The sequence below is a fragment of the Balaenoptera musculus genome, chromosome 11, assembly GCF_009873245.2.
Source record: "Balaenoptera musculus isolate JJ_BM4_2016_0621 chromosome 11, mBalMus1.pri.v3, whole genome shotgun sequence".
Lineage (NCBI taxonomy): Eukaryota > Metazoa > Chordata > Mammalia > Artiodactyla > Balaenopteridae > Balaenoptera > Balaenoptera musculus.
Window position 1 is genome coordinate 101,940,929 of NC_045795.1, and position 26,827 is coordinate 101,967,755.

Genomic DNA, 26,827 nt, shown 5'->3' on the forward strand with positions numbered 1-26,827 from the left:
AGGGAGGAAATAAAGTAGAGATTTTTTTTTAAAAAATAGAAAAAAAAATCAAAACCAAAAGCTGGTTGTTTGAAAGGGTAAACAAAATTGACAAAATTGGCAAACCTCTAGCCAGGCTCACCAAGACGAGAGAGAATCCAAATAAACAAAATAAGAAATGAAAAAGGAAAAATCTCAACTGATACCACAGAAATACAAAAAACCATGAGAGAATACTATGAACAATTATATGCCAACAAATTTGACAACCTAGAAGAAATGGAATTGTCTAGAAACATACAGCCCACCAAAATTTAATCAAGAAGAAATAGATAATTTCGACAGACCAATCACTAGAAGTGAAATCAAATCTGTAATAAAAAACTTCCTACAAACAAAAGTCCAGGATCAGATGGCCTCACAGGCAAATTCTACCAAGCATACAAAGAAGAACTTATACTGATTCTTCTCAAACTCTTCCAAAAGATTGAAGAGGAGGGAACACTCCCAAAGACATTCTGTGAAGCCACAATCACCCTGATACCAAAACCAGACAAAGATACCACCAAAAAAAAGAAAATTACAGGCCAATATCTTTGATGAATATAGATGCAAAAATTCTCAACAAAATATTAGCAAACCAAAACTAACAACACATAAAAAAGATCATACGCCATGACCAAGCAGGATTCAACCCACGTTCACAAGGATGGTTCAGTATACACAAATCAATCAATCTGATACACCACCACAACAAAAGAAAAGACAAAAAATACCTTGACACAAACACCACATAAACAAAAGACAAAAACCACATGATAATCTCAACAGATGCAGAAAAAGCATTTGACAAAATTCAACATCGATTTATGATAAAAACTCTTACCACAGTGGGTATAGAGGGAACATATCTCAAAATAGTAAAAGCTATTTATGACAAACCCACAGTCAATATAATGCTCAATAGTAAAAAGTTGAAAGCCTTCCCACTAAAATCTGGAACAAGACAAGGATGCCCACTCTCACCACTTCTCTTCAACATAGTATTGGAAGTCCTAGCCACAGCAATCAGACAAGAAAAAGAAATAAAAGCTATCCAAATTGGAAGGGAAGAGGTAAAACTGTCATTATATGCAGATGATATGATACTATATATAGAAAACCCTGAAGACTCCACACAAAACTACTAGAACTGATAAATGAATTCAACAAGGTAGCAGGATACAAGATTAACATACAGAAATTGGTGGCATTTCTTTACACCAACAGTGAAATATCAGAAAGGGAATGCAAAAAAAAAATTTTTTAATTGCAACCCAAAAAATAAAATACTTAGAAATAAACCTCACCAAGGAGGTGAAAGACTTATACGCTGAGAACTATAAAACATTAATAAAGGAAAGTGAAGAGGATTCAAAGAAATGGAAAGATATCCCATGCTCTTGGATTTGAATAATTAATATTATTAAAATGACCATACTACCCAAAGCAATCTACAGATTTAATGTGATCCCTATCAAATTACTCATGACAATTTTCACAGAAGTAGAATAATCCAAAAATTTATATGGACCCATAGAAGACCCAGAATTGCCAAAGCAATCCTGAGGGGAGGAAAAAAAAAAAAAAAGCAGGAGGCATAACTCTCCCAGACTTCAGACAATACTACAAAGCTACAGTAATCAAAACAACATGGTACTGGCACAAAAACAGACATATGGATCAATGGAACAGAACAGACAGCCCAGAAATAAACCCACACACCTATGGTCAATTAATCTTAAACAAAGGAGGTGAGAATATACAACAGGAGGGACTTCCCTGGTGGTGCAGTGGTTAAGAACCCGCCTGCCAATGCAGGGGACACGGGTTTGAGCCCTGGTCCGGGAAGATCCCACATGCCATGGAGCAACTAAGCCCGTGTGCCACAACTACTGAGCCTGTGCTCTAGAGCCCGCAAGCCACAAATACTGAAGCCTGCACGCCTAGAGCCCGTGCTCTACAACAAGACAAGCTACCAAAATGAGAAGCCCGCACACCGCAACTTAGAGTAGCCCCCACTCACAGCAACTAGAGAAAGCCCGCCCTCAGCAAAGAAGACCCAACACAGCCAAAGATTGATTAATTAATTAATTAATTAATTATTTTAAAAAATAGAATATACAACGGGAAAAAGACAGTCTCTTCAGCAAGTGGTGCTGGGAAAGTTGGACGGCTGCATGTAAATCAATGAAGTTAGAACACACCCTCTCACCATACACAAAAATAAACTCAAAGTGGCTTAAAAACTTAAACATAAGTCATGACACCATAAAACTCCTAGAAGAGATCATAAGCAAAACATTTTCTGACATAAATCGTACCAATGTTTTCTTAGGTCAATCTCCCAAGGCAAAAGAAATAAAAACAAAAATAAACAAATGGGACCTAATCAAACTTACACGCTTCTGCAGAGAAAAGGAAACCATAAACAAAATGAAAAGACAACCTACAGAATGGGAGAAAATATTTGCAAACGATGCAACTGACAGGGCTTAATTTCCAAAATATACAAACAGCTTATACAACTCAACAACAACAAAACAAACAACCCAATCAAAAAATGGGCAGAAGACCTAAAGAAACATTTCTCCAAAGAAGACATACAGATGGCCAATAGGCACATGAAAAGATGCTCAACATCACTAATTATTAGAGAAATGCAAATAAAAACTGCAATGAGGTACCATCTCACGCCAGTCTGAATGGCCATCATTAAAAAGTCTACAAATAATAAATGCTGGAGAGGGTGTGGAGAAAAGGGAATCCTCTTGCACTGTTGGTAGGAATGTAAGTTGGTACAGCCACTATGGAAAATAGTACGAAGGTTCCTCAGAAAACTAAAAATAGAGCTACCAGATGGTCCTGCAATCCCACTCCTGGGCATATATCCAGACAAGACTATAATCCAAAAAGATACATGCACCCCTATGTTCATAGCAGCACTAGTCACAATACCCAATACATGGAAACAACCTAAATGTCTATCCACAGATGAATGGATAAAGAAGATAGATATGGTACATATATACAATGGGATACTATTCAGCCATTAAAAAAACGAAATAATGCCATTTGCAGCAACATGGATGGACGTAGAGATTATCATAAAAAGTGAAATAAGTCAGAAAGAGAAAGATAGGGACTTTCCTGGTGGTCCAGTGGCTAAGACTGTGTGCTCCCAATGGAGGGGGCCCAGGCTCGATCCCTGGTCAGGGAACTAGATCCCACATGCCACAACTAAAAGATCCCAATGCCACAACTGAAGATCCTACATGCCACAACTGAGGATCCTGCATGCCGCAACTAAGACCCGGCGTGGCCAAATAAATAAATTTTTTTTAAAAGAAATAGACAAACACCATATGATATCACTTATACGTGGAATCTAAAATATACCACAAATGAACTTATCTACGAAACAGAAACAGACTCATGGACATAGAAAACAGACTTGTGGTTGCCAAGGGGGAGGGAGATGGGAGAGGGATGAGTGGGAGGTTGGGGTTAGCAGATGTAAGCTATTATATATAGAACAGATAAACAACAAGGTTCTACTGTATAGCACAGGGAACTATATTCAGTATCCTATGATAAACCGTAATGGAAAAGAATATAAAAAAAAGAATGTGTGGGGACTTCCCTGGTGCCGCAGTGGTTAAGACCCCGCCTGCCAATGCAGGGGACACGGGTTCGAGCCCTGGTCTGGGAAGATCCCACATGCTGCGGAGCAACTAAGCCCGTGCGCCACAACTACTGAGCCTGCACTCTAGAGCCCGCGAGCCACAACTACTGAGCCCTCATGCCACAGCTACTGAAGCCTGCATGCCTAGAGCCTGTGCTCCACAACAAGAGAAGCCACTGCGATGAGAAGCCCGCAACGAAGACCCAACGCAGCCAAAAATAAATAAATAAATAAATAAACTTTTTAAAAAAAGGAAAGAAACGAAGGTGCTTAAAAAAAAAAGTGTGTATATATATATATATATATATATGTATGGATAACTGAATCACTTTGCTGCACAGCAGAAATTAACACAACATTGTAAATCAACTATACTTCAATAAAAAAATAATTTTAAAGTCAATAAAGTCACAGAAAAGGAAAAATAAATAAATAAATGGGCAGAAGATCTGAATAGACATTTTACCAAAGATGACAAACAGATGGCCAACAGGTACATGAAAAGATGCTCAACATCACTAATCATCAGGGAAATGCAAATTGAAACAAAAGTGAAATATTACCTCATACCTGTTGAGAATGGCTATCATAAAAAAGACAAGAAATAATAATTTTGGTGAGGATGTGGAGTACAGGAACCCCTCAAGCACTGTTGGTAAGGATGTATTAATAAATTGGTACAGCTACTACGGAAAACACTTTGGAGGTTCCTCAAAAAGTTAAAAATAAGAACTGCCATATGATCCAGCAGTTCCACTTCTGGGTATTCATCCTAAGGAAACAAAAAAACTAGTTCAAACAGATATCTGCATCACCGTGTTCTATGCAGCACTATTTACAATAGCCAAGATACAGAAACAACCTAAGTGTCCACTGATGGATTATTAAAAAAAAAAAAAAAAAGAAGTGTTCATTTACACAATGAAACATTATTCCATCATAAAAAAAGAGAATCTTGACAGTGGGGACAACATGGTTGCATCCCCAGGGCATCATACTGAGTGAAATACGTTAGAGAAAGACAAATACCACATGATCTCACTTACACGTGGAATCTAAAAAAACAGAAGCAAAATAGTAACAACCCGAGCTCACAGATACAGAGAGCAAACTGGTGGCTCTCCACCCAGAGGCAGGGTGTGTGGAGTGAGCAAAATGGATGAAGGGGGTCAACAGGTTACAAGACATTTAGTTATGTACAGCAGTGTGACTACAGTTAGTAATACTGCACTGCGTACCTGAAAGGTACTAAGGGAGTAGGCGATAAACATTCTCATCGCAAAAAATTCTGTAACTTGTATGATGATGGATGTTAACTAGACTTATTGTGGTGATTGTTTCACAACATATAAAAATATCGAATCATGAAGCTGTATACCCAAAGCTAACATACTGTTACATGCAAAGAATACCTCAATTTTTTTAAAAAAGGGAAAAACTCAATCTAAACCTTGCACTTTATACAAAAATTAACTCAAAACGAATCATAAACTTAAAAGTAAACCATAGGGGCTTCCCTGGTAGCGCAGCGGTTGAGAGTCTGCCTGCCAATGCAGGGTACACGGGTTCGAACCCTGGTCTGGGAAGATCCCACATGCCGCGGAGCAACTGGGCCCGTGAGCCACAACTACTGAGCCTGCGCGTCTAGAGCCTGTGCTCCGCAACAAGAGAGGCCGCGACGGTGAGAGGCCCGCGCACCGCGATGAAGAGTGGCCCCCACTTGCCGCAACTGGAGAAAGCCCTCGCACAGAAACGAAGACCCAACACAGCCAAAAATAAATAAATAAAAATAAACAAAAAACAAAAAACAATACTCATCAAGTCAAATAAGCTGTAAGAAAAGGCAATCAGACAAGTAGAAAGGGAAAATATCCATCTATGTTAAAAAAAAAAAAGTAAACCATAAAACCATGAATCTTTTAGAAGAAAACAGAGAAAAAATACTCAAGACCTAAGGCTTTGTGAAGAATTCTTAAACATGTCTCCAAAAGCACAGTGTACAAAAGAAAAAATAATCAATAAAGTGGACTCTATCAAAATTCAAAACTTTTCTTTGGAAAAGATATCTTTAAGATGATGAAAGAGTCACTACACAGAGTAGCTCCCCTAGCCTTGGTGTCCAGAGTTTTTATTGGGGCTCCATTAATGATTGATTGATTGATTGATGGCCCACATAGCAATCTCAGTCTCCATGTCAGGAGGGGGCGTGTCTTGATGTGCTGATGGCCAAGAGCACGGCAGCGGGTGACGGGCATGGGGAGGCTACCTCGTGGCTGGTTATCTGCCCAGGAGAACTGAAAACATGCATCCACACAAAAACGTGCCCATGACACTGCACGACCCAAAGCCCCTGCCCTAAGTCACGCTGTTGGTCTTTCCGGCCCCACCAACCTCCATCCTGTGACTCTCTGGTGAGGCCTCAGCCTGAGATCCAGTGTGGTCAGCCCCCAACCTAACCAAAGACAATCCTATCAGGCATGACACAGCTCACCTCCGAGAAGCCAAGGGCAAAAGCCAGACCTCTCTTGGGCAAGGCCAAGTTCTTTCCCACACACCATGAAGTTCACCCTTTTGAAGTGTACGATTCCTGCCATTTGAGGAGAGCGTCCTAGGAACTTGTCGGCAAACCCCGGGGGTTTTTGCAGAATGCACTCACCATTCTGTCTCTAGAATCGATTGTTGCTCTGACCTACAGATCCCAGACTTGAGCTGCAACACGTCCCAGCTCTAGCCAGCCCCGCGCACTTCAGACCGGGCCCCACAGTCCTAACTGGCAAGAGCCAATTCCTTAATATTCATCCTGTTGCTGTTTGCCCCAGATTCGGCGGTTTCTGTACACGGACAGACTCCTTGGTTTGTTGAAAGTCAAGGGGAGATTCTGACAGCAGCCGAGGGCCTCTGTTCAGTCCTCAATGGGCTTTTCCTCCAGGTGCTGGGCTTGTCCCTATACTTAACGCCACTCAATGTACAAAGGTATATAGAGTTATAGCACCCCTAGATCTTCTCTAATTGTTTAATATATTGTGCAGTGTTTAATACATTGCACCCTTAAAGCTGTCCACCTTTATTTCAAAAATCTAAACACAGGGTCAGCATATACTTAAGTTCAGTATTTGATGGTGAAATTTAAATTTGAATAAAATGTATACGCCCCCCAAAATAAGTGTACAATTCAGCGGTTTTAGTATACTCCCAAAGTTGTGCAACCACAAACACTGTCTAATCCTAGAACATTTTCATCACTACCCACTTCTCCTGAACCCCTCCTCTCAGACCTTGGAAACCACTGATCTATCTCTATGGACTTGACTATTCTAGACATTTCTTATGAATGGAATCATATAACAGGTAGCCTTTTATGTCTGGCTCCTTTTATTAGCATAATATTTTTATTTATTTATTTATTTATTCTTGGCTGCAGTGGGTCTTCATTGCTGCACGCGGGCTTTCTCTAGTTGCGGCAAGCGGGGCCTACTCTTCACTGTGGTGCGCGGGCTTCTCACTGTGGTGGCTTCTCTTGTTGCGGAGCACGGGCTCTAGGCACACGGGCTTCAGTAGTTGTGGCGCACGGGCTAAGTTGCTCTGCGGCATGTGGGATCTTCCTGGACCAGGGATTGAACCTGCGTCCCATGCACTGACAGGCGGATTCTTAACCACTGTGCCACCAGGGAAGTCCCTATTAGCATAATTTTTAATTGAGGCATAGTTGATTACAATATTACTTTTAGGTGTACAACATAGTGATTCAAAATTTTTATAGATTATGCTCCATTTATAGTTACTACAAAATATTGTACTGTGCTGTACAATAGATCCTTGTAGCTTATTTATCTTATATGCAATAGTCTGTACCTCTTCCTCCCCTACCCCTATCCTGCCCCTCCCACCTTCCCTCTCCCCACTGGTAACCACTAGTTTGTCCTCTCTGTGAGTCTGTTTCTTTTTTGTTGTATTCACTAGTTTATTTTTTAGATTCCACATGTAGGTGATAACATACAGTGTTTGTCTTTCTCTGTCTGACTTATTTCACTTAGCACAATGCCCTCCAGGTCACTTAGCATAATGAGTTTTTGTTTGTTTGTTTGTTTTGGCTGAGCCAGGTCTTAGTTGCGGCACGTAGGCTCCTTAGTTGCGGCAGGCGGGCCCCTTAGTTGCAGCTCACCGGATCCTTAGCTGTGACATGCGAACTCTTAGTTGTGGCATGCATGAGGGATCTAGTTCCCGGACCACGGATCAAACTTGGGCCCCCTGCGTTGGGAGCGCGAGTCTTACCCACTGCACCACCAGGGAAGTCCCCTAGCATAATGTTTTTAAGGTTCATCCGTGTTGAAGTATCTGTATCCATACTTCATTCCTTTTTGACGGCTGAATATTATTCCATGGTATGGATGTTTTGTTCATCAGCTGATGGACATCGGAGTTGTTTCACTTTCTGATTATTATAAATAACGGTGCTGCGAACATCCACGTGCACGTTTTTGTGTGTACGCATGCTTTCAGTTCTCCTGGGAGGATACCCAGCCAGGAGGCAGCCTCCCCGCCTCCCCCGCCCCCACGCTCTTGGCCATCAGCACATCAAGACAGGCCCGCTCCTGGGTGGACAGAGTCAACACCCGGACTCCCTGCTGTGGTCAGCATCTGGGTCATGGGGCATCTGAGCTCTGAGAACAGACAGGGGGGCCTCCAGACTAGAGAAGGAAGGCCCTATTGATCCAAACTAGGATAGCTGCAAATCACGAAAGAAAAAGAGAGGTATCCCGTCACCAAAACTAAAGAACGGAAGGACCACGAGGGGCCACCGGCTGCAGCCCAGAAGGGGACGCTTCCGTTGCCTCTGCAACACCTCCAGGGGGCGGCCATCAGGGGCGCCTGGGCCGCCAGGGAAGGGGACTTCTGCAGCGTACGCAGCCCTCTGGCCTCACAATAACCCGCCCTGTCTCCCCTGGGACGAGCTGACGTCTGTGTCCCTGGGGTGTCCCGCTCAGGGCCGTGCAGAACACTCTGCCCCCCGCTAGTCGGGGGGGCACCTCGGGAGGCTGAAGGCAGCACCCAGTTTCCTGAACCCGCCTGCCTTCCACATACCCCTGAAGTCTTCACTTCAACCAAAGGCAAGCGGTTCTCCCAGTTGCTGAGCTCTGCGAAGTGCCTTATGAAAACCCCGAGAGGCACCGAATCAACAGGTCCCTCCTACAGTCGGCGACATGGAACCTGAGCTTGGCCACCCCTCCCCACCCAGAAACGCGGCGACCTACCTACCGGCTCTGGTGGCTCTCCCACAGCCGCCTCAGGCCCCGGTCGGCCAAGCCCTCCAGGATGAGGAGGCGGCCCCGCCCGTCCAGCAGGTGGAAGCCGGTGAGCACGTCCAGGTCCGGCCGCTCCTGGATCTTCGCCCGTATCTTCAAGGCGGACAGGATCTGCGGGACGTCCTCCACGGGGCAGGAGTCCAGGCCCAGGGCCCCGGCGTTGATCACGGTGACGTCCTGCAGGAGGCCGTGCAGGAGTGAGAGCTTCCTGGAGGCGAACACGAAGATGACGCGGCCAAACGGGGAGGCCGTGGGGCTGGCGTCCAGGGCCTCGGTCCCGGCCCGCAGCGGCACCGCCACGCCCACCCGCAGCTTCAGCAGGCAGCTGGCCTCCAGGTAGTCGCCCGGGGGCATCGGGCCGTGCCGCAGGCCGTCTCCGGGCACCCGGAACCCCGCCACCTTCCTGCTCCTGCCGTCATGGCCGAGGCGCGTGGCCTTGGGCTCGCAGCTGTGGACGGGGACGGTCAGGTTCAAGTACTTGTGGCCAAGGAGGAGGTCGGCAAAGCTGACCTGGGCAACCCCGTAAGGGTCCCACATCTTGTCCTGGGTTTCAAAGGGGTTGTTCTCCGTCTCTTTCGGGGAAATTAGGGTCTGGAAGTTGAGGTACGAATCCAGCGGGTCCTCCCCAAACAGGGCAGGCTTGCGGGAATACCCCTCTGACTTGCGGTCCCGGTCATGAACTTCCACCACCATGGGGGGGCCCTCCAGGTATTCCCTCAGGTCGCTGGGGTGCATGGCCCCAAGGAAGATGACGTTGACGTCCTGGAAGTAGACGTGGGTCCCATGGGGCTGGCCCTCAGTCCTGTGCACCGGGGTCCTGTGGAACTGGTACCTGCAGTACACGGGGGTGCACAGCCGCTGCGAGAGAGCAGGGGCGGCGGTCACGGGTGCGGCCGCGGGCGCCCCCTGCCGGCCCCCCTCCCCTCCAGGTGGCCCCCACCCAGGGGCTCAAATCCCGGCCCCAGGCTCACCCCCGGCAGCCCCAGCAGCCCCTGCGGCCTGTGGTTCCTCATTCACAAACCCCAAGGACAGAGCCCACTCTGCAAGGCCACCGCGAGGCCCGAGAGCCACGTGTACAGCGCCGAGCTGGCGGCTGAAGCAACTACTTCCCCCGGATGGCCAGTGCCACGAGGACAGGCCCTGTGCCTTCTTCCCGTCCCGTGGCCGGGCACAGAAAGGGTGGAGAGGAGTGGCTTTTAGAACAGACAATCCGTGTTTCCCAGACACGCATCTGGAGGGCTGGCACGGCGCACCTTTAGCATATAAAGTGACCAAGCAGAACTGGTGTCTGGGTTTAAGAGGACTCGCAGGCTGAGCTGGAGGTGGGGGGCAGGGCTGTGTCGGGACAGAAACAGGGAACCTTGCGCATGCTACGACTTTATCATCAGAAGCTCACCGTTACACAAGTGTGTGGTCCGAATGCATACTCCCAGGGTACTATTTATTTTACTATTTCTTTTACCATTGATGCTGAAATTTTATTTTAAAATAATCCTGGGTTGGTAGGGCTCCCAGGTACCTGGCAGAAAAAATTAAGGAAACCTTCTGGAGAAATCCACTTCCAACCTAGGCCTCAAAGAATTCCCACAGAGAAAGTTCCATCGAACATGGGGATCATAGTAAAAATCACAAAACTCCTAAGGGCAAAAGGTACCACTAGCAAAACCAGATGTACAAAGGCACAGGTATTAGAATGATCAGGAACATAAAATAAATCTATTTGTTCTGTTTTTAAAAAATAAAAGTATATCATCAAGGTCAAAACTATTGTAATTCTCTATTACTCAGCCATAAAAAGGAACGAAATTGAGTCATCTGTTGAGACGTGGATGGACCTAGAGTCTGTCATACAGAGTGAAGTAAGTCAGAAAGAGAAAAACAAATATCGTATATTAACACATGTATGTGGAACCTAGAAAGATGGTACAGATGAACCAGTTTGCAGGGCAGAAGTTGAGACACAGATGTAGAGAACAAACGTATGGAACCAAGGGGGGAAAACCGTGGTGGGGTGGGGATGGTGGTGTGCTGAATTGGGCGATTGGGGTTGATATGTATGCACTGATGTGTATAAAATTGATGACTAATAAGAACCTGCGGTATAAAAAAACAAACAAACAAAAAACAACTAATACTAAACTTTCTTTGGGTTATTTGTATGGAAATATGTTAATATAAACGTTTCAGACATTACAATAAATTTCTAAAAATCTTATATGTTCTGATATAATGTTATAAGTCATAATTCTAGTTATTACTTTAAAATGTATATCTCAGAAATACGTAAAAAAAAAACTATCGTAATTCTATTTACTAGCAATGAAAATTCTAAAACTGAAAATTTTAAAATATCACCTACAACAGCATCAAAACATAAAATGCTTAGGAAGAAACGAAAGATGTGTAAGACCTGTACACTGAAAACTACAAAACATTGCAGAGAGAAATTAAAGAACATCTAAATGAAGAAATATACCATTTTAATGGTTAGGAAAATGCAATTAATTCTAGAGGAATCATAGACATAAACATAAAAGCTAAAATCATACCCCTTCTAGAAGAAAACATAGGGTAGTATCTTCATAAACTTGGGGTGGAAAAAAGATTTATTTGATATGACATAAAAAGCACTAATCATAACAGAAAAAGTTGATAAGATGGACTTCATCAAAGACACTATTAAGAAAATTAAAGTCAAGCTCCAGATGGGCAGAAAATATGTACAATGCATATATATCTGACAAAGGACTTGTATCCACAATATATTAATAAAAAGAATATCTATAAATCAATAATCAAAAAGAAAAATAAAAGAGGAGCTTTCAAATCTGGTTAAACGGAATAAGCACACCCACCCTGCACCTCCCACTGAATACAACAGAAAGCATGCTTCAACTAAGAGTCCGCATGCCGCAACTAAGAAGCCCGCACGCCACAACGAAGGTCCCGTGTGCCTCAACTAAGATCCGGCGCAGCCTAAATAAATAAATAAATATTAAAGAAAAAAAACCCTAGAGAGATGCACAGAGCAGCTTCTGAAAAGTAAAAGGCAGTGGGCAGACTGGAAAAACAGGCCAAACCCAGTGAGTTTCCTGGGTTTTATTCTCTTCCTGCATGTCCCAGACTAGATGCAAAGGAAGCCTGAATCCCAGAATTATGCACCAGGCATGGAGAGACAGAGCTCTTTCTGGTCCAAGGAACGGGGTGGGGGAACCCTATGAGACAGAGAGAGTGGAAGGAAATCCCCTATTGCTTTTCTCTCCTGGACCTGCCCTCCGGCAAGTTCAAGTTCCCAACCTGTAATCTGTTTGCAGTGGCAGCAGCTGGGCAGGCAACTGAAAATCTGAGTGAGGGGAATCCTCTTTGAACAGATGAACTGTGATACAAACAGTGTATCAAAATGTCCAGTTCCTTGGCTCCCATGCTTGACTGATGGTCACCGAGCTCCTGTTCGTACCAGGCCCCGGGCTGGGCGCCGGGGACGCTGACACCATGGTCCCTTGTGCGGGCGACTTCAGCCCACTGGGGACATGAACTAAACATCAGGTCATGCGGTTTAAGTGGCAGACTGAACACATACATCTGGTTACACCCCTCACCGAACTCCCCTAAAACCACAGGGAAGTTTTTTTTAAGACGTAAACATACAAGGACAAGGAGAAGAGAACAGAAGCCAGCATGAGCGCTGGGAGGGTGACAAGCAAGTGGTGCAGGCACAGCACAGGCGAGGAGGCCAAATCCCAAGCACGTAATGGAGAAGCTGAGAACCAGCCACATTCTCTGCAAAATCCTCGAAAGACTTAGGAACCGGCAGGACCCAGCATCTCTGGATCTGGGGGTCACAGGGAAGAGCGCAGCAAGGGAACCGTTGCGAGTCCCGAGAAGCCAGCCGGCCCACCCCTCCCCTACTGCTTGGCGGGAGGCTGTTAGCTTGTTGTGCAGGCAAATGAATACAGGGTCCTGAGAGCTTCAAAACACGGATGAGAGAGAAAAGAGGAGACCTAAACTAATGGAGAGGCACACTGAATTCAGGGGTTGGAAGGCTCAACACAGTAAGACGTCAGTTCTCCCCAGACTGATCTATGGATTTCATGCAAAGCCAGGCAAAATCCTAGCACAAGTTTTTGTAGATAGAGGCAAGCTGATTCTAAAATTTGTATGAAAGGGCAAAGAAACTGGAAGAGCTAACACAATTTTGAAAAAGAAGAATAAAGGATCCCTAAATAGACCTCTACCAGTACGGCCAACTGATTTTTGTCAGAAATGCAAAAGAAATTCAATGAAAAAAAAAAAAAAGGCTTTTCCACAAATGGTGCTGGAACAATTAGTCATGTGTATGCAAAAAAAAAAAAAAGAACATTAACTTAAACCTTATACATAAATTAACTCAAAATTGATTATAGATCCAAATGTAAAACTATAAACATACAGAAGAAAACCCCTGTCACCAGGGGTTAGGCGAAGAGTTCTTAGATGTGACACAAAAACACAATCCATAGAAGACAAAAAAGTATAATTTAGACTTCATCAAAATTAAAATAAGAGAATAAAAAAGGCAGACTACAGACTGGGAGAAAATATCTGCAAAGAATATATCCAAAAGAGGATTTGTATCCAGAATAGATTTAAAAACTCTCAACTCAACAACAGGAAAACTAAGTACTCAGTTGAGAACTTCTCTGGTGGCGCAGTGGTTATGAATCCGCCTGCCCATGAAGGGGACACGGGTTCGGGCCCTGGTCCGGGAAGATCCTACATGCCGCGGAGCAACTAAGCCCGTGCACCACGACTACTGAGCCTGCGCTCTGGAACCCGTGAGCCACAGCTACTGAAGCCTATGCTCCGCAACAAGAGAAGCCACTGCAATGAGAAGCCCACGCACTGCAACAAACAGTAGTCCCCAGTCGCCGCAACTAGAGAAAGCCCGTGCACAGCAATGAAAACCCAATGCAGCCAAAAATAAATAAATTTATTAAAAAAAAAAAGAACTCAGTTGAAATGTGGGCAAAAACTTGAATTGACACTTCACCAAAGGGGCCATAAAGTGGCAGATAAGCAGATTAAGAGATGCGCCACATCACTCTGCATCAGGGAAATGCATGGTAAACCCCGATGAGATAACACTGCATATTCATTAGAGTGGCCAAAATTAAAAATAAAACACTGACAATACCAAGTTCTGGGAAGGATAAGGAGCAGCTGGAACCCTCGCACACCACTGGTGAGAATGCAGCCATACCCTCTCCACAGAGCCCGGGAAGCCCACTTGTGGGCATTTATCCTAAAGAACTGAAGGCTTATGTTCACACAAAAGCATGTACACAGATGTTTTAGCAGCTGTATTCGTAACTGCCCCAAACCAGAAACAACCTAAACATCCTCCATGGGTTAACGGACAGACAGACTGCGGTTACATCCAGCTGCAGAATACGACTCAGCAGCAAAAAGGGATGAATTCTAGCTTGCAGGAATCTCGCCGGCATCGTGCTGAGTGAAGGAGGCTGCACGTGTTGTTCCCTGCTGGAGCAGAGGTTGTTAGTGTGGATGTTACACAATATATAACCCCATCTGTACGACAATCTTCAAAAGTTAAAACTATCACGACGAACACATGTGCGGTTGCCGGGAGTGCGGGTGGGGAAGATGTGGTCGTAAAGGGCTAGTACAGAAGAGTTTGGGGGCCGCGGTCATAGGGGTGTTCTGTATCCTTACCGTGGTTGTGAGAACACTGACCCACACATGAAGTGAAAGTTACAGAACTGTACACCAAGAGAAAACAGTCTATTCTGTAGGATATTTTTACTTTTCTGCTTGTTATTTTAAAAATTAAAAAACCAGAGGGTCTCTGGAATGAGGGACAGCTGATGGCATTCGGCTCCTATCCAAACCAGATGTATTAGGTGACCAAATGCTCACGGACCATCCAATGCAGACCCCACGTCCTTTTCATCCCTTGGATACCAGACCCTTACCCTCCAGGCAGGCAACTGGGAGAGACCTCCAGAGACCGACCTTGAGGTCTCCCCACCACCAGCCCACCCAGGCCACCGCAGCATGAGGCTCAGAACCCACAAGCCCGCTCGGCACCCAAGGCTGCTTTTGAGGCCCCCACTCTTACCTATGAGCAGCGAACCAGGGGATTAAGACAGATGTGACGATGGAGACCAAACAAACAGAAAAACCAACTTTAGGAAATAAGGACTGTACAAACAGGGACGGTGACCCGCAAAGCAGGAAAACACTGCTGAGTCGGCAGCCCTGGGGCCACCCCCAGATCCGTGATTCTCTAGGAGGACCTCAGGACTCGGCTGTGGTCGGACCCACAGCTGGGCTTCACAAAGGCCAGAGGAGACCAGGCAAAGCCTGCAAAGGGAAAAGGGCTGCGAGGCAAAGCAGGGGGACAGGCGCCAGCTCCCCATGGCCTCCTCCTGTGTGTCCCAGGATGCACTGAGCTGCTGCACAACTGACTGTGACAACTCAGGTGACGTACTGTCCACCAGGGAGCTCACTGGAGACCTAGCACCCAGGGTTTTGATTGGGGCTGGTACTAGGCTCCCCCAGCCTGTGCCAATACGCCAGGCGCCCTGGAGGAAAGCATGGTCAGCACTGTTGGCAGAAACAGTCAGGCCCAGGAACCACTCTCATCAGAGAAAGATTCAAGTTCCTAGACACCTGCCAAGGGCCAGCCTTTCAAGCAGACCTTTTTAAAGATAGTCACCTTGGCAATCTAGATTCAATACAATCCCTATTAAATTACCAATGACACTTTTCACAGAACTAGAACAAAAAATTTTTTAATTTGTATCGAAACACAAAACACCCCAAATAGCCAAAGCAATCTTGAGAAAGAAAAACGGAACTGGAGGAATCACACTCCCTGACTTCAGAATATACTACAAAGCTACAGCAATCAAAACAGTATGGTACTGGCACAAAAACAGAAATATAGATCAATGGATCAGGATAGAAGGCCCAGAAATAAACCCATGCACCTATGGTCACCTAATCTGTGACAAAGGAAGCAAGGATATAAAATGGAGAAAAAACAGTCTCTTCAATAAGTGGTGCTGGAAAAACTGGACAACTACATGTAAAAGAATGAAATTTGAACACTCCTTAACACCATACACAAAAATAAACTCAAAATGGATTAAAGACCTAAATGTAAGACCGGATACTATTAAACTCTTAGAGGAAAACATAGGCAGAACACTCTCTGACATAAATTGCAGCAATATCTTTTTGGATCCACCTCCTAGAGTAATGAAAATGAAAACAAAAAATAAACAAATGGAGCCTAATTAAACTTAAAAGCTTTTGCACAGCAAAGGGAACCAAAAACAAAACAAGAAGACAACCCACAGAATGGGAGAAAATATTTGCAAACGAAAAGACCAACAAAGGATTAATCTCCAAAATATGCAAACAGCTCATGCAGCTCAATATCAAAAAAACCAACAACCCAATTAAGAAATGGACAGAAGATGCAAACAGACAATTCTCTAAAGAATACATACAGGGCTTCCCTGGTGGCGCAGTGGTTGAGAATCTGCCTGCCAATGCAGGGGACACGGGTTCGAGCCCTGGTCTGGGAAGATCCCACATGCCGTGGAGCAACTAGGCCCGTGAGCCACAGCTACTGAGCCTGTGCGTCTGGAGCCTGTGCTCTGCAACAAGAGAGGCCACGACAGTGAGAGGCCTGCGCACCGTGATGAAGAGTGGCCCCCGCTTGCCACAACTAGAGAAAGCCCTCGCACAGAAACGAAGACCCAACACAGCCATAAATTAAATAAATAAATAAATAAATATTTTAAAAAAAAGAATACATACAGATGGCCAAAAAGCACGTGAAAAGATGTTCAACATCTCTAATTATCAGAGAAATGCAAATCAAAAATACAATGAGGTATCACCTCACACCAGTCAGAATGGCCATCATCAAAAAAATCTGCAAACAATAAATGCTGGAAAGGGTGTGGAGAAAAGGGAACCCTCCTACACTGGTGGTGAGAATATAAATTGGTGCAGCCACTATGAAGAACAGTATGGAGGTTCCTTAAAAAACTAAAAATAAAGCTACCATATGACCCAGTAATCCCACTACTGAGCATATATCCGGAGAAAACCGTAATTCAAAAAGATACATGGGGCTTCCCCGGTGGCACAGTGGTTAAGAATCCACCTGCCAATGCAGGGGACATGGGTTCAAGCCCTGGTCCATGAAGATCTCACATGCCGTGGAGCAACTAAGTCCGTGCGCCACAACTACTGAGCCTGTGCTCTAGAGCCCGCAAGCCACAACTACTGAGCCCGCGTGCCACAGCTACTGAAGCCCATGCACCTAGAGCCCGTGCTCCGCAACAAGAGATGCCACCGCAATGAGAAGCCTGCACACTGCAATGAAGAATAACCCCCGCTTGCCGCAACTAGAGAAAAGCCCGCGTGCAGCAATGAAGACCCAATGCAGCCAAAAACAAATAAATAAATAAATTTATATACATAAAAAAAAAAGATACATGTACCCCAGTGTTCACTGCAGCTCTGCTTACAACAGCTAGGACATGGAAGAAACCTAATTGTCCATCGATGGATGGATAATTTATCCAGGAGTGGATAAAGAAGTTGTGGTACATGTACACAATGGAATATTACTCAGCCATTAAACAGAATGAAATAATGCCATTTGCAGCAACATGGATGGACCTAGAAATTATCCTAAGTGAAGTAAGTCAGACAGAGAAGGACAAATATCATACAATATTGCTTATATGTGGAATCTTAAAAAATGGCACATATGAACTTATTTATAAAACAGAAATAGAGTCACAGATGTAGAAAACAAACTTATGGTTACCAGTGGAGAGGGGGGAGGGATAAATTGGGAGATTGGAATTGGGAGATCACACCACTATATATAAAATAGATAACTAACAAGGAGCTACTGTATAGCACAGGGAATTCTACTCAATACTCTGTAATTATCTATATAGGAAAAGAATGTAAAAAGAATTATCTATATAGGAAAAGAATGTAAAAAGAATATGTGTATATGTATAACTGACTCACTTTACTGTGTACCTGAAACTAACACAACATGCTAAATCAACTATACTCCAATAAAAATTTTTTTAAAACTGAAGGAAAATGATTTTTTAACCTGGAATTCTATACGCTAACTATCAATTAAGTATAAGGGTAGAATAAGGATATTTTCAGACATAGGAGATCATAAAACAAGTATCTCCCATTAACCTCTTCTCAGAAAGCTACAGGAGGATGTGCTCCAGCAAAATCAAAGAGGAAACAAAGCAAGAGCAAGACACAGAATCCAGGGACAGGGACCCACCAGGAGAGGAACAGGGGACTCCCAAGGTAAACAGCAGCGCTAAACTGGCTGGTTCAAAATCAGTGAGCACTAGGTGAGCACCGCTGCTGGAACAAGGAAGCACAGGGCTCCTCCTGAGCGGAGGGTCGCTACCTGCACCTGAAGAACCCTGTGGTGCAGCAGAGGAGACCTCACACTAGGTAACTCCTGATCCCAGGAACCTAATCTCTTTGCTGTCTGGCTGTGAGATCCTAAATGAGGAAATGGGGTTGATAATCATACTTCTCATGCAGGGCCATTGCGGGTGAGGCGACAGGCGATGGGCAGATGGCTGGGAAAAGCAGCTCTCAAACCAGCTGGGCTGGCTCACTCTTACCTCTAGTTCACTGAAGGACACAGACCGTGATGGAAGGCAGGAAACACACTTGACCTCTATGGTCAGGGGGTTTAAGTCCCGCTTTTGCTCTTCAGTCATGAGGGGAACTTCTGTTTTTAGGGTCAAAAAACAATCTAAGACGTTGGCCGACCTCCCACTGCCATGACTCACGACAGTTTGCCATCCTGCGGGGAGATACACGCAGCGTTAGGATGTTACTCAGAACGGCCCCCAGACCAGCACAGAAGGGATCAGGCAACCGGAGAGCCAAAGATAAAACTACACCAAAAAGAGGAAAACTTAAAAAAATAATAATTGGGAAACACCTACAGGCAGCATGTCTGCACCACTTTTTCAACTGGGGTCCCATAGGTTCTCTAAGAGAATTTCATTTTGTGATTTAATCTTGATCATCACCTTGTGATATAAGCATTTCCTGAATCATCTGTAGGCTACAATCAGGAACAATGACGCTTGGGTCCCACCCCCAGTCTCATGGGCTTGGTCTGGGCTGTAGCCTCCACACTGGGATTTTTTAAATCTCTCCAGGTAATTCTAGAACCACCAGACTTGCGCTGCGAGTCCCATAGTTACTGGCCGTATGTGGATATTTATGTTTAAATTAATTAAAATTAAATATAATTTAAAATGCACTTCCTTCGGACTTCCCTGTTGGTCCAGTGGTTAAGACTCCACGCTTCCACTGCAGGGGGCACAGGTTCAATCCCTGGTCGGGAAACTAAGATCCCACATGCCACGCAGCATGGCCAATAAATAAATTAATTAATTAATTAAAAGGCACTTCCTTCATCATGAGTCCCACGTCACACGCTCAGCAGCCATGTGTGGCTATGAGCAGACACGCAACAAGTCCTTCACTGCAGAAAGCTCTGGAGCACTTCTCCAGGCAGTTCTCTTAGACTAGAACACATTCAGGAACAAACAACACCAGCGTGTCTGTGTTTGGTGCCCAGCGGTGTCACTTTCACTGTTGTAATCCAGGGAGGGAAGAGTAGGTACTGATGTAGAACACAGGTGGTACATTCGAGCCAAATCCAGCCTGGCACACCTCCTGCCGTGACAGCTGTGCAGCAGTGCGACTGCAGAAAAGGGTGGGTGACTTGACCACTGCAGGGCACATGGGCAGCTGTGAGAATACTTTTCTCGCAAAAGGGGCCCATACATTTCACCAGGTGGAGAGACACTGGTGAAGGCCAAAAAAAAAAAAAGAGCAAAGCTCCAGATTTGCAAGCAGATTTTTCAAACCCTAAATCCGGCTGTTAGGCATCATGTGACCTACAACAAGTTAGAGGCTCTTTGAGGCTCGATTTCGTGGTGTGCAAAATGGACAGAGGTACCACCTTTCTTAGGGTTAAGAGGATGAAGAGGGGTTATGTACGGGAAGGTGTCAGGAACACTGCCCTCCTAGCACAGGGTCTGTGCTCAAAAAGACCAGTTCTATTTCTTTCATGATGCTGGTAAATATATTTTTAGGGCATGTGAGAGCCCCATCACTCACACTCAGAAAGAGCAGTTGCTTCCAGAACAAGTCCTGGGCCCGAGGTGTGCACTGTCTGCCTGGGCCATGGGCATCTCCTAGGGACCCCCCACTTCTCCCTGTGACTCTCTTCAATAAACCAACTCATTAAGACCATAGCCAATTCTGATTTGTGTTCTAGAACTTTGCAAGCCTTTTCATAGAAGATTGCCCAGTTCAGAAGGACTCTCTAGTGCAAACATCTACTCATATCATCATTCAGAAATCTCAGGTGATGTCAGCCATGATCCAGGGCAGGGATCTCAACCTCAGCACTACTGACACTTGAGGACTGATAATTATTCGTCATGAGGACCATCCTGTGCATCATGGGACATTCAGCAGTGTCCCACTCCCACTTGTGACACCCAAAGATGCCTCACAGAGTGCCAAGTATCCCCGGGGGCATAAGTGCCCAAGGTGAGAACCACTGTCCCACATAAGGAACAAGGCAAGGGCGAGTGGCCACCACAAGGTTTTTGCACCTACAGCTGCCGGGCTTGAACATGATAGGTCCAGGGATGTCAAGTGATCGTCCAAGGACTCTTGGCCAATAAGCAGCGGAACCAGTGTCGAAACCAGTCCTGTGTGGCTAAAAGTGTGGCCCCTCCTCTATGCAGTAAACATAAGAGTTCACTCCAAACATAGAACCTTTCTAGACACTTACTGGCCAACAATATTTACCACTAAGGTATGCAAAGTCTGTGGCCTAATCTTAAATTGAAGATGGGGTTTCCCTGGTGGTGCAGTGGTTGAGAATCCGCCTGCCAATGCAGGAGACACGGGTTCAAGCCCTGGTCCGGGAAGATCCCACATGCCGTGGAGCAGCTAAGCCCATGCGCCACAACTACCGAGCCTGCGCTCTAGAGCCCACAAGCCACAACTACTGAACCCACGTGCCGCAACTACTGAAGCCCACATGCCTAGAGCCTGTGCTCTTCAACAAGAGAAGCCACCACAATGAGAGGCCCGCGCACCGCAAAGAAGAGTAGCCCCCGCTCGCCGCAACTAGAGAAAGCCTGCGCGCAGCAACGGCGACCCAACACAGCTAAAAATAAATACAATAAAATAATTTATTTAAAAAAAATTAAATTGAAGATGACCAAAAATAATCATTCTAGCTTTGGAATAATCTTATGCTATTCTATTTTATGGCAAAAAGAAACCTACAGTTGGCCTGCTGAGCCACGGCCACGTGCAGTCATGACCACGAGCCGTGGCCTCGGTGCCAGGGAGCATGCCCAGGGCCCTACACGCAGCCCACCCAGATGTCCGGGCGAAGCAGCTGCCACCTCCTCACCAGTAACCGGTCTGAGTTCTGCTGTGTGCAGGGCTCCCCGCTAAGCCGTTTACACACATTATCTCTCGTGATCCTTCCTACAGCCCCCTGGGGCGGGAGTTCTTGTCCCCATTTTACAGATGAGGAAACTGAGACTCAGAGAAAGCAGGCGACCTGCTGGTAAAGGGCTGAGCCAGGATTCAAAGTCTGTTTGTCACTCTCGCAACAACTGTCACTGTACAGGGCCATGGCGGCACAGGTTAAAGGGAGGGGAGGCCCAGGCACCTCTTGGCTTCACCTCCTGGAAATGGTCACACCGGGCAGACCAGGACCATTCAGTGTCTCCCTACCCTCACAGCAAAGTAAGGAGCAGGTCAGGCAGGTCCCCCGGGGCCACCCACCTGGAGGAGCACCGGTTGCCTTCTGGGTTCAAGACCAAAGAAGCATGAACCAAAGTCACTGCCCCAGGCGGGGCCACGTGGCCGCTGCGTGAAAGGCCCGGTCCTCCTGGACACGGCTCAGCAGTGGGTAAGAGTCTCTGAAAACTCACTTTGGGTGGAACTAATTTTCAAAAATCCATCTAAACGCGTGGACAAAAAAGTTAATAGTAGTTCCTCAAAACATATCGACATCAACCCAAGCGCTTGTGGGAATAAGGATTTTCCCGGCACCCCCGGCACTGGACTCTGACCCTATGGGGTTTCACTGACCCTCCGCGTCTGCCTAAATTTCTCCAGATAGGCCAGAAGGGGGCACTCGTTCACCCTGATAGCCAAAAACCCCACAGTGAAATAAGTTTGAAATTATTTTCTCTAAAAAGAAAAAGAAGAGTGTTCCCCCCATATTCCCTTTTTAAAACAAAGTCACATAATTTTACCCAAAATATATTCTGAGCCTTCCATCATCTAAACCTATGGACATAATAAATACCTACTTATTGTTTATCAAACTTAGTTTATAAACTGTGGTAGGTCTTGCAAAGCAAATGAAGCAAACCCCTGTTCTGCCACTGAGCTGTGTGCCCTCGGGTTAAGTTGCTTGACTTCTCTGAGTTTTGATTCCTCCCTGAAAAAATCGTGACAATAATAACCACCCCCCATACCACCAGCGCCAGTTCACTGGGAAGATCAGAGTTGGTCGTGAGAAGTAAATGATCGGACATAAATACTGGTTGCCTTTCTTCATTTCCTTTGCTAGACGTCTTTGTAAAAATCTGCAGGAACGCGTTTATACAAATGAGCATCTTATGTAGCAAACAAAACCGTGACGTTTCTTATTCTCACGTTTGCTTGGACTTTGGAATCAGACCTAGGTTCAAACCCAGGCTTCGCTTACTCGCTGCGTCCTCCTGGCCGACGCGTTTGACCTCGCTGCGCCTCCCCTCGCTGCGCCTCCGTTTCCCGCTCTGTATAGCGGAGACACGCCCACTTGGCGGGGGCGGCCGACAGCGCGGGGCAGGGGCTCGGTCACCGCGAGTGTCCTTTGTGCGGGCATTCTAGCCACACGGGACGAGGAGACCGGACGCTGCTGGGAACGGGTGTGGCTACCTGCGAGGAGTGGCATCACCGCCAGCTGCACGGCGAAGGTGCCCTGCTTCCCGTGGCCTGCCAGCCTGGAGTCTGTCTCCACGCGAGATTGCTCCCTCCTCCTCTGGCTTTTCCTCCCCGCGTCTGATTCTTTCCGTTTAACTGTGAAATCAGAGGAAGGGAATAAACGTTAAGAGGAGCCCCTGTCCCAGAGGCTGTATGTGCCTGCTTCACGCGGCAGGGATGCGGAGGGCTCTGGGGGGCTCCCTGGAGGCAGAGTCTGTGCCCCCGCTCTATCCCAGCAACCGGGAGACACATCCCAGCGCGGACAGCAGTCGTTGGTTACACGCAGCAGGAAATTACGGGGTCCTGATCCGCCACTCGCCACTACCCAGAGCCAGCTGTGACGACACCAGTGCCACACAATACCCAAGTTCTCCTCCCCGTCGGCTTATAACCGCAGTGCAGCGCTGAGGGTTGGGCTTTGAAGCTGGACCACCAAAGGTCTAGAATCAGCTCTCTCCCTCCTGCAGGGAAAGCGCCTTAACCATTCTGAGCCTCGACGCCCCCGTCTGTCGAATGGGGGCAGCACCTGCCTCCTAAGGGCATCGAGAAGAGTCAGTGGGCAAAGGCACATAAGATGCTCAGCTCAGCACCCAGCTTAGATCAAGAAGAAAAAGGAGACGATAAGACACATAAGTGTGGGTAACTAAAACCATGAGCTATAGGTTCTGTGACAGAGAGACCAATGGAACAGACCATTGCGGGCAAGCCCAGAAATAGAGCCACACACATGGGGAGACTTAACAGAGGCCAGAGGTGGCGTTTCAAATCAGTGGGAAAAGATGGACCAGTCGATCAATGATACTGACTATCCACCTGGAGGCAAATGAAATTATAGGGCACCTCATGCCGTATGCAAAATGAGTCGCAGACTGAAGGTGGAAAACAAAAACTTCAAAATTGTTAGAAGAATACTTGGGAGACTAGACTGCCATCTGGATGAGGAAGGGTCTCTTAAGTGTTACCCAGAGTACAAACTGGACGGGAAGAGGTGAATACCCAGGGTACACAACAAGACACCCTACATGAAGGGAAAGGGTAAGATACAGACCCCAGCCTGTGATGTTTACAGTGCATGAAACTACGCAGAGTTATTCAAAAGACCTTAAAAAAAAAAGGCTTGGGGATCAACAAGAAAAAAAAATCTAAACCCAACAGAACAACATAAATGAAGAAATGGGAATAGGCAAATGACCTAAGTGCTGACCAGATAAGCATTCTAGATACTCTCAATCCCAGTAATCAGGAACTGGGCCCCTGACTATGCAAGGGTGACATGGAGGAGAAGCGGGAAATCTCGGGGCTGCTGTCAGGAGGGCAAAGAGGTAAAACCGGGACCCTAAACCTGCAGCATCCCCTGAGCGGTCACAGTGCATTTCCTACGCCCGTGACCCCGCCGGGCATGTGCCCTAGACCCTCCTACACGTGCGCTGGAGCCCCGTGCAAGGACGGTCACTGTCGCAGCACTGGTGACAGCAGAAAACTGGTGACTATTCAAACACCCCTCAGTGGGGCCTGCAGGGATGAAGGGGGCACTACCCGACAGGGCACTTTACAGAAGGTAGAAGAAGGGGCTGGACTGAGATGTACTGACACCAATAAATCTCAGAATAAAGTCGAGAGAAAGAGCCAGTTGCTGTTAAATACGCATGCGTGAAGTCATTTCTGTAACTCACGAAACCAAAAATCACTACAATGTTGTGTGAACGTGTGAGAAAGGGGGGTGGTTACACCGATTTCTAGGCGAGGGTGGCTGTACGCTTCTCAAAAGCACGGGAAGCCAAGGGCGCGTAAACTGTATCTGTAGCCTCTTATTTCTTTTAAAAAAAAAACAAACAGAAAAGAAAGAAAGAAAGAAAAGAAAAAAGGAACAAGAAAGAAATAAAGGAAATATGACAAAATATTAATACCTAACTTCTGGGTACATTGTTGTACATTTTTCTGTGTACTTTTCTCTACTTCAAAAAAAAAAAAGCATGGCTTGAAAACCTCATTAAAATGCTCAAAGGACATTAAAAGGGACCGAGGCTGTTTAACCTGAAAAGAGAAAACTCGGAAGGAGTTGCAAGGTGTTCCTAGTCTTTTAGGGCCTGAAAAACAGGACTGACGTTACTCCCCTACATCTCCCACGGCCAGTGAGGAGCCTGACTCCAGAAGCTTCAGGATTGGACTAGAACCGGGAAAAGCGGATTGACTGAGGGTTAAGGAAACGATGTGCAGCAGTTACAGCTCAACGAATGGGAAACGGGAAGGAAGCAAGTGCCCCGGCTCTAGAATTTTCCACCTCATACTGGAAACACAACCACTTGCTGAAACAATGCTGAGGAGATCTAGGCCAAGAACGAGGAGGTAGATTCAGGGACTGGAGGGTCCTTGCTGGGAGTCGGACACTCAGATCACATGCTTTCAGGAGTGCCATTTCCCTCATTCCACCGTAAGAAGCAAATGGCTTCTCATCTTCCAAAGAGAGTCTCTCCACCCGGCACATCCCACATACCCACCCTACACAGCATCTATCACAGAGAAGTGTAATTATTTATCTGGAAGTCTCTGGTCAATATTAGAGATTTTCATGTTTCCCATACACACAATACCATGGACCAGGAGCACAGAAATATTGGTGGAGTGGGAAGGGATGGGATGGGATGGGATGGGATGGGATGGGATGGGATGGGATGGGATGGGATAGGATGGATGGATGGATGGATGGATGGACAGACGGATGAGGTGAGATGGACCGGGTAAGTTAAAATTGCATGTAGTAGTTTTTACTTTTGAATAATATTTGAATCTTATTGAAGTATCGTGAATTTGAAATATTTCATAATTCTTTTCCAGGTCTAGTTATACTATAAATTTCCAAAGTCCCATCCTAACTTACTTTGAAATTTTTGCTTTTCCAACAAGTTTGTTAAGCTGCTAAATGACGACCTCTCAATTAACTCCTTCATCTCCGTCATGGTTGCCCCTCCCAAAGAAATGACTGGTCTTGAAGTACCACATCTAGAAAATTCACAAAGAGAAAAATAAATGAAAGTGAGAAAAATCAGGGACCAGATCTAAGAATCTATTTACTGGACGGCATGTATGCAGATTTTTAAAAATATAACATTGCATTCCTCTAACCCAGTGCTTCTCAAATTTCAACATGCATATGAATCACTGAATAAAATGCAGATTGTGGTTCAGCAAGCCTGGGGTGGCCCTGAGATTCCCATTTCTAACAAGCTCCCAGTCATGCTGAGGCTGCCAGTCTGCAGACAAATTTGCATTATCAATTATGATGGAAAAACTAATATATTTTATAAAAAGCAACTGAAACTCTAAAATATTCAGGAATTCTTTTACAGGAATTATCCACAACATCTATAGGAAGAAAAAAAAAAGCAACCCTATTAAAAGTCATAAAGGAGGAGCTGAATTAGGTGAAAAGATACACCATGATCATGGATGGGAGAACTTCGAAATGTAAAAATGTCAATTCTCTACCCTGAGAAAAACATAATTCAAAAAGAGTCATGTACCAGTCCCTCTCATCAGGAAACTTGCACAAGCCTCTTAGATAGCCTCATGCACCAGAGGGCTGACAGCAGAAGCAAGAAGAACTACAATCCTGCAGCCTGTAGAACAAAAACCACATTCACAGAAAGACAGACAAGATGAAAAGGCAGAGGGCTATGTACCAGATGAAGGAACAAGATAAAACCCCAGAAAA

General features: G+C 45.7%; 1 protein-coding gene across 1 annotated transcript in view; it reads right to left on the bottom strand.

The window, feature by feature from the left end:
• The window catches only part of CFAP92 (cilia and flagella associated protein 92 (putative)), an 88,132-nt gene that overhangs the window by 25,218 nt on the left and 36,087 nt on the right, over nucleotides 1–26,827 (bottom strand). The window contains exons 7-10 of the mRNA XM_036870616.1: nucleotides 25,994–26,115; nucleotides 23,071–23,211; nucleotides 18,708–18,892; nucleotides 8,960–9,864 (exon numbers count right to left, since the gene is read on the bottom strand). Of these exons, the coding sequence (XP_036726511.1) occupies nucleotides 8,960–9,864; nucleotides 18,708–18,892; nucleotides 23,071–23,211; nucleotides 25,994–26,115 (1,353 nt within the window). The remainder of the gene's footprint in view (nucleotides 1–8,959; nucleotides 9,865–18,707; nucleotides 18,893–23,070; nucleotides 23,212–25,993; nucleotides 26,116–26,827) is intronic.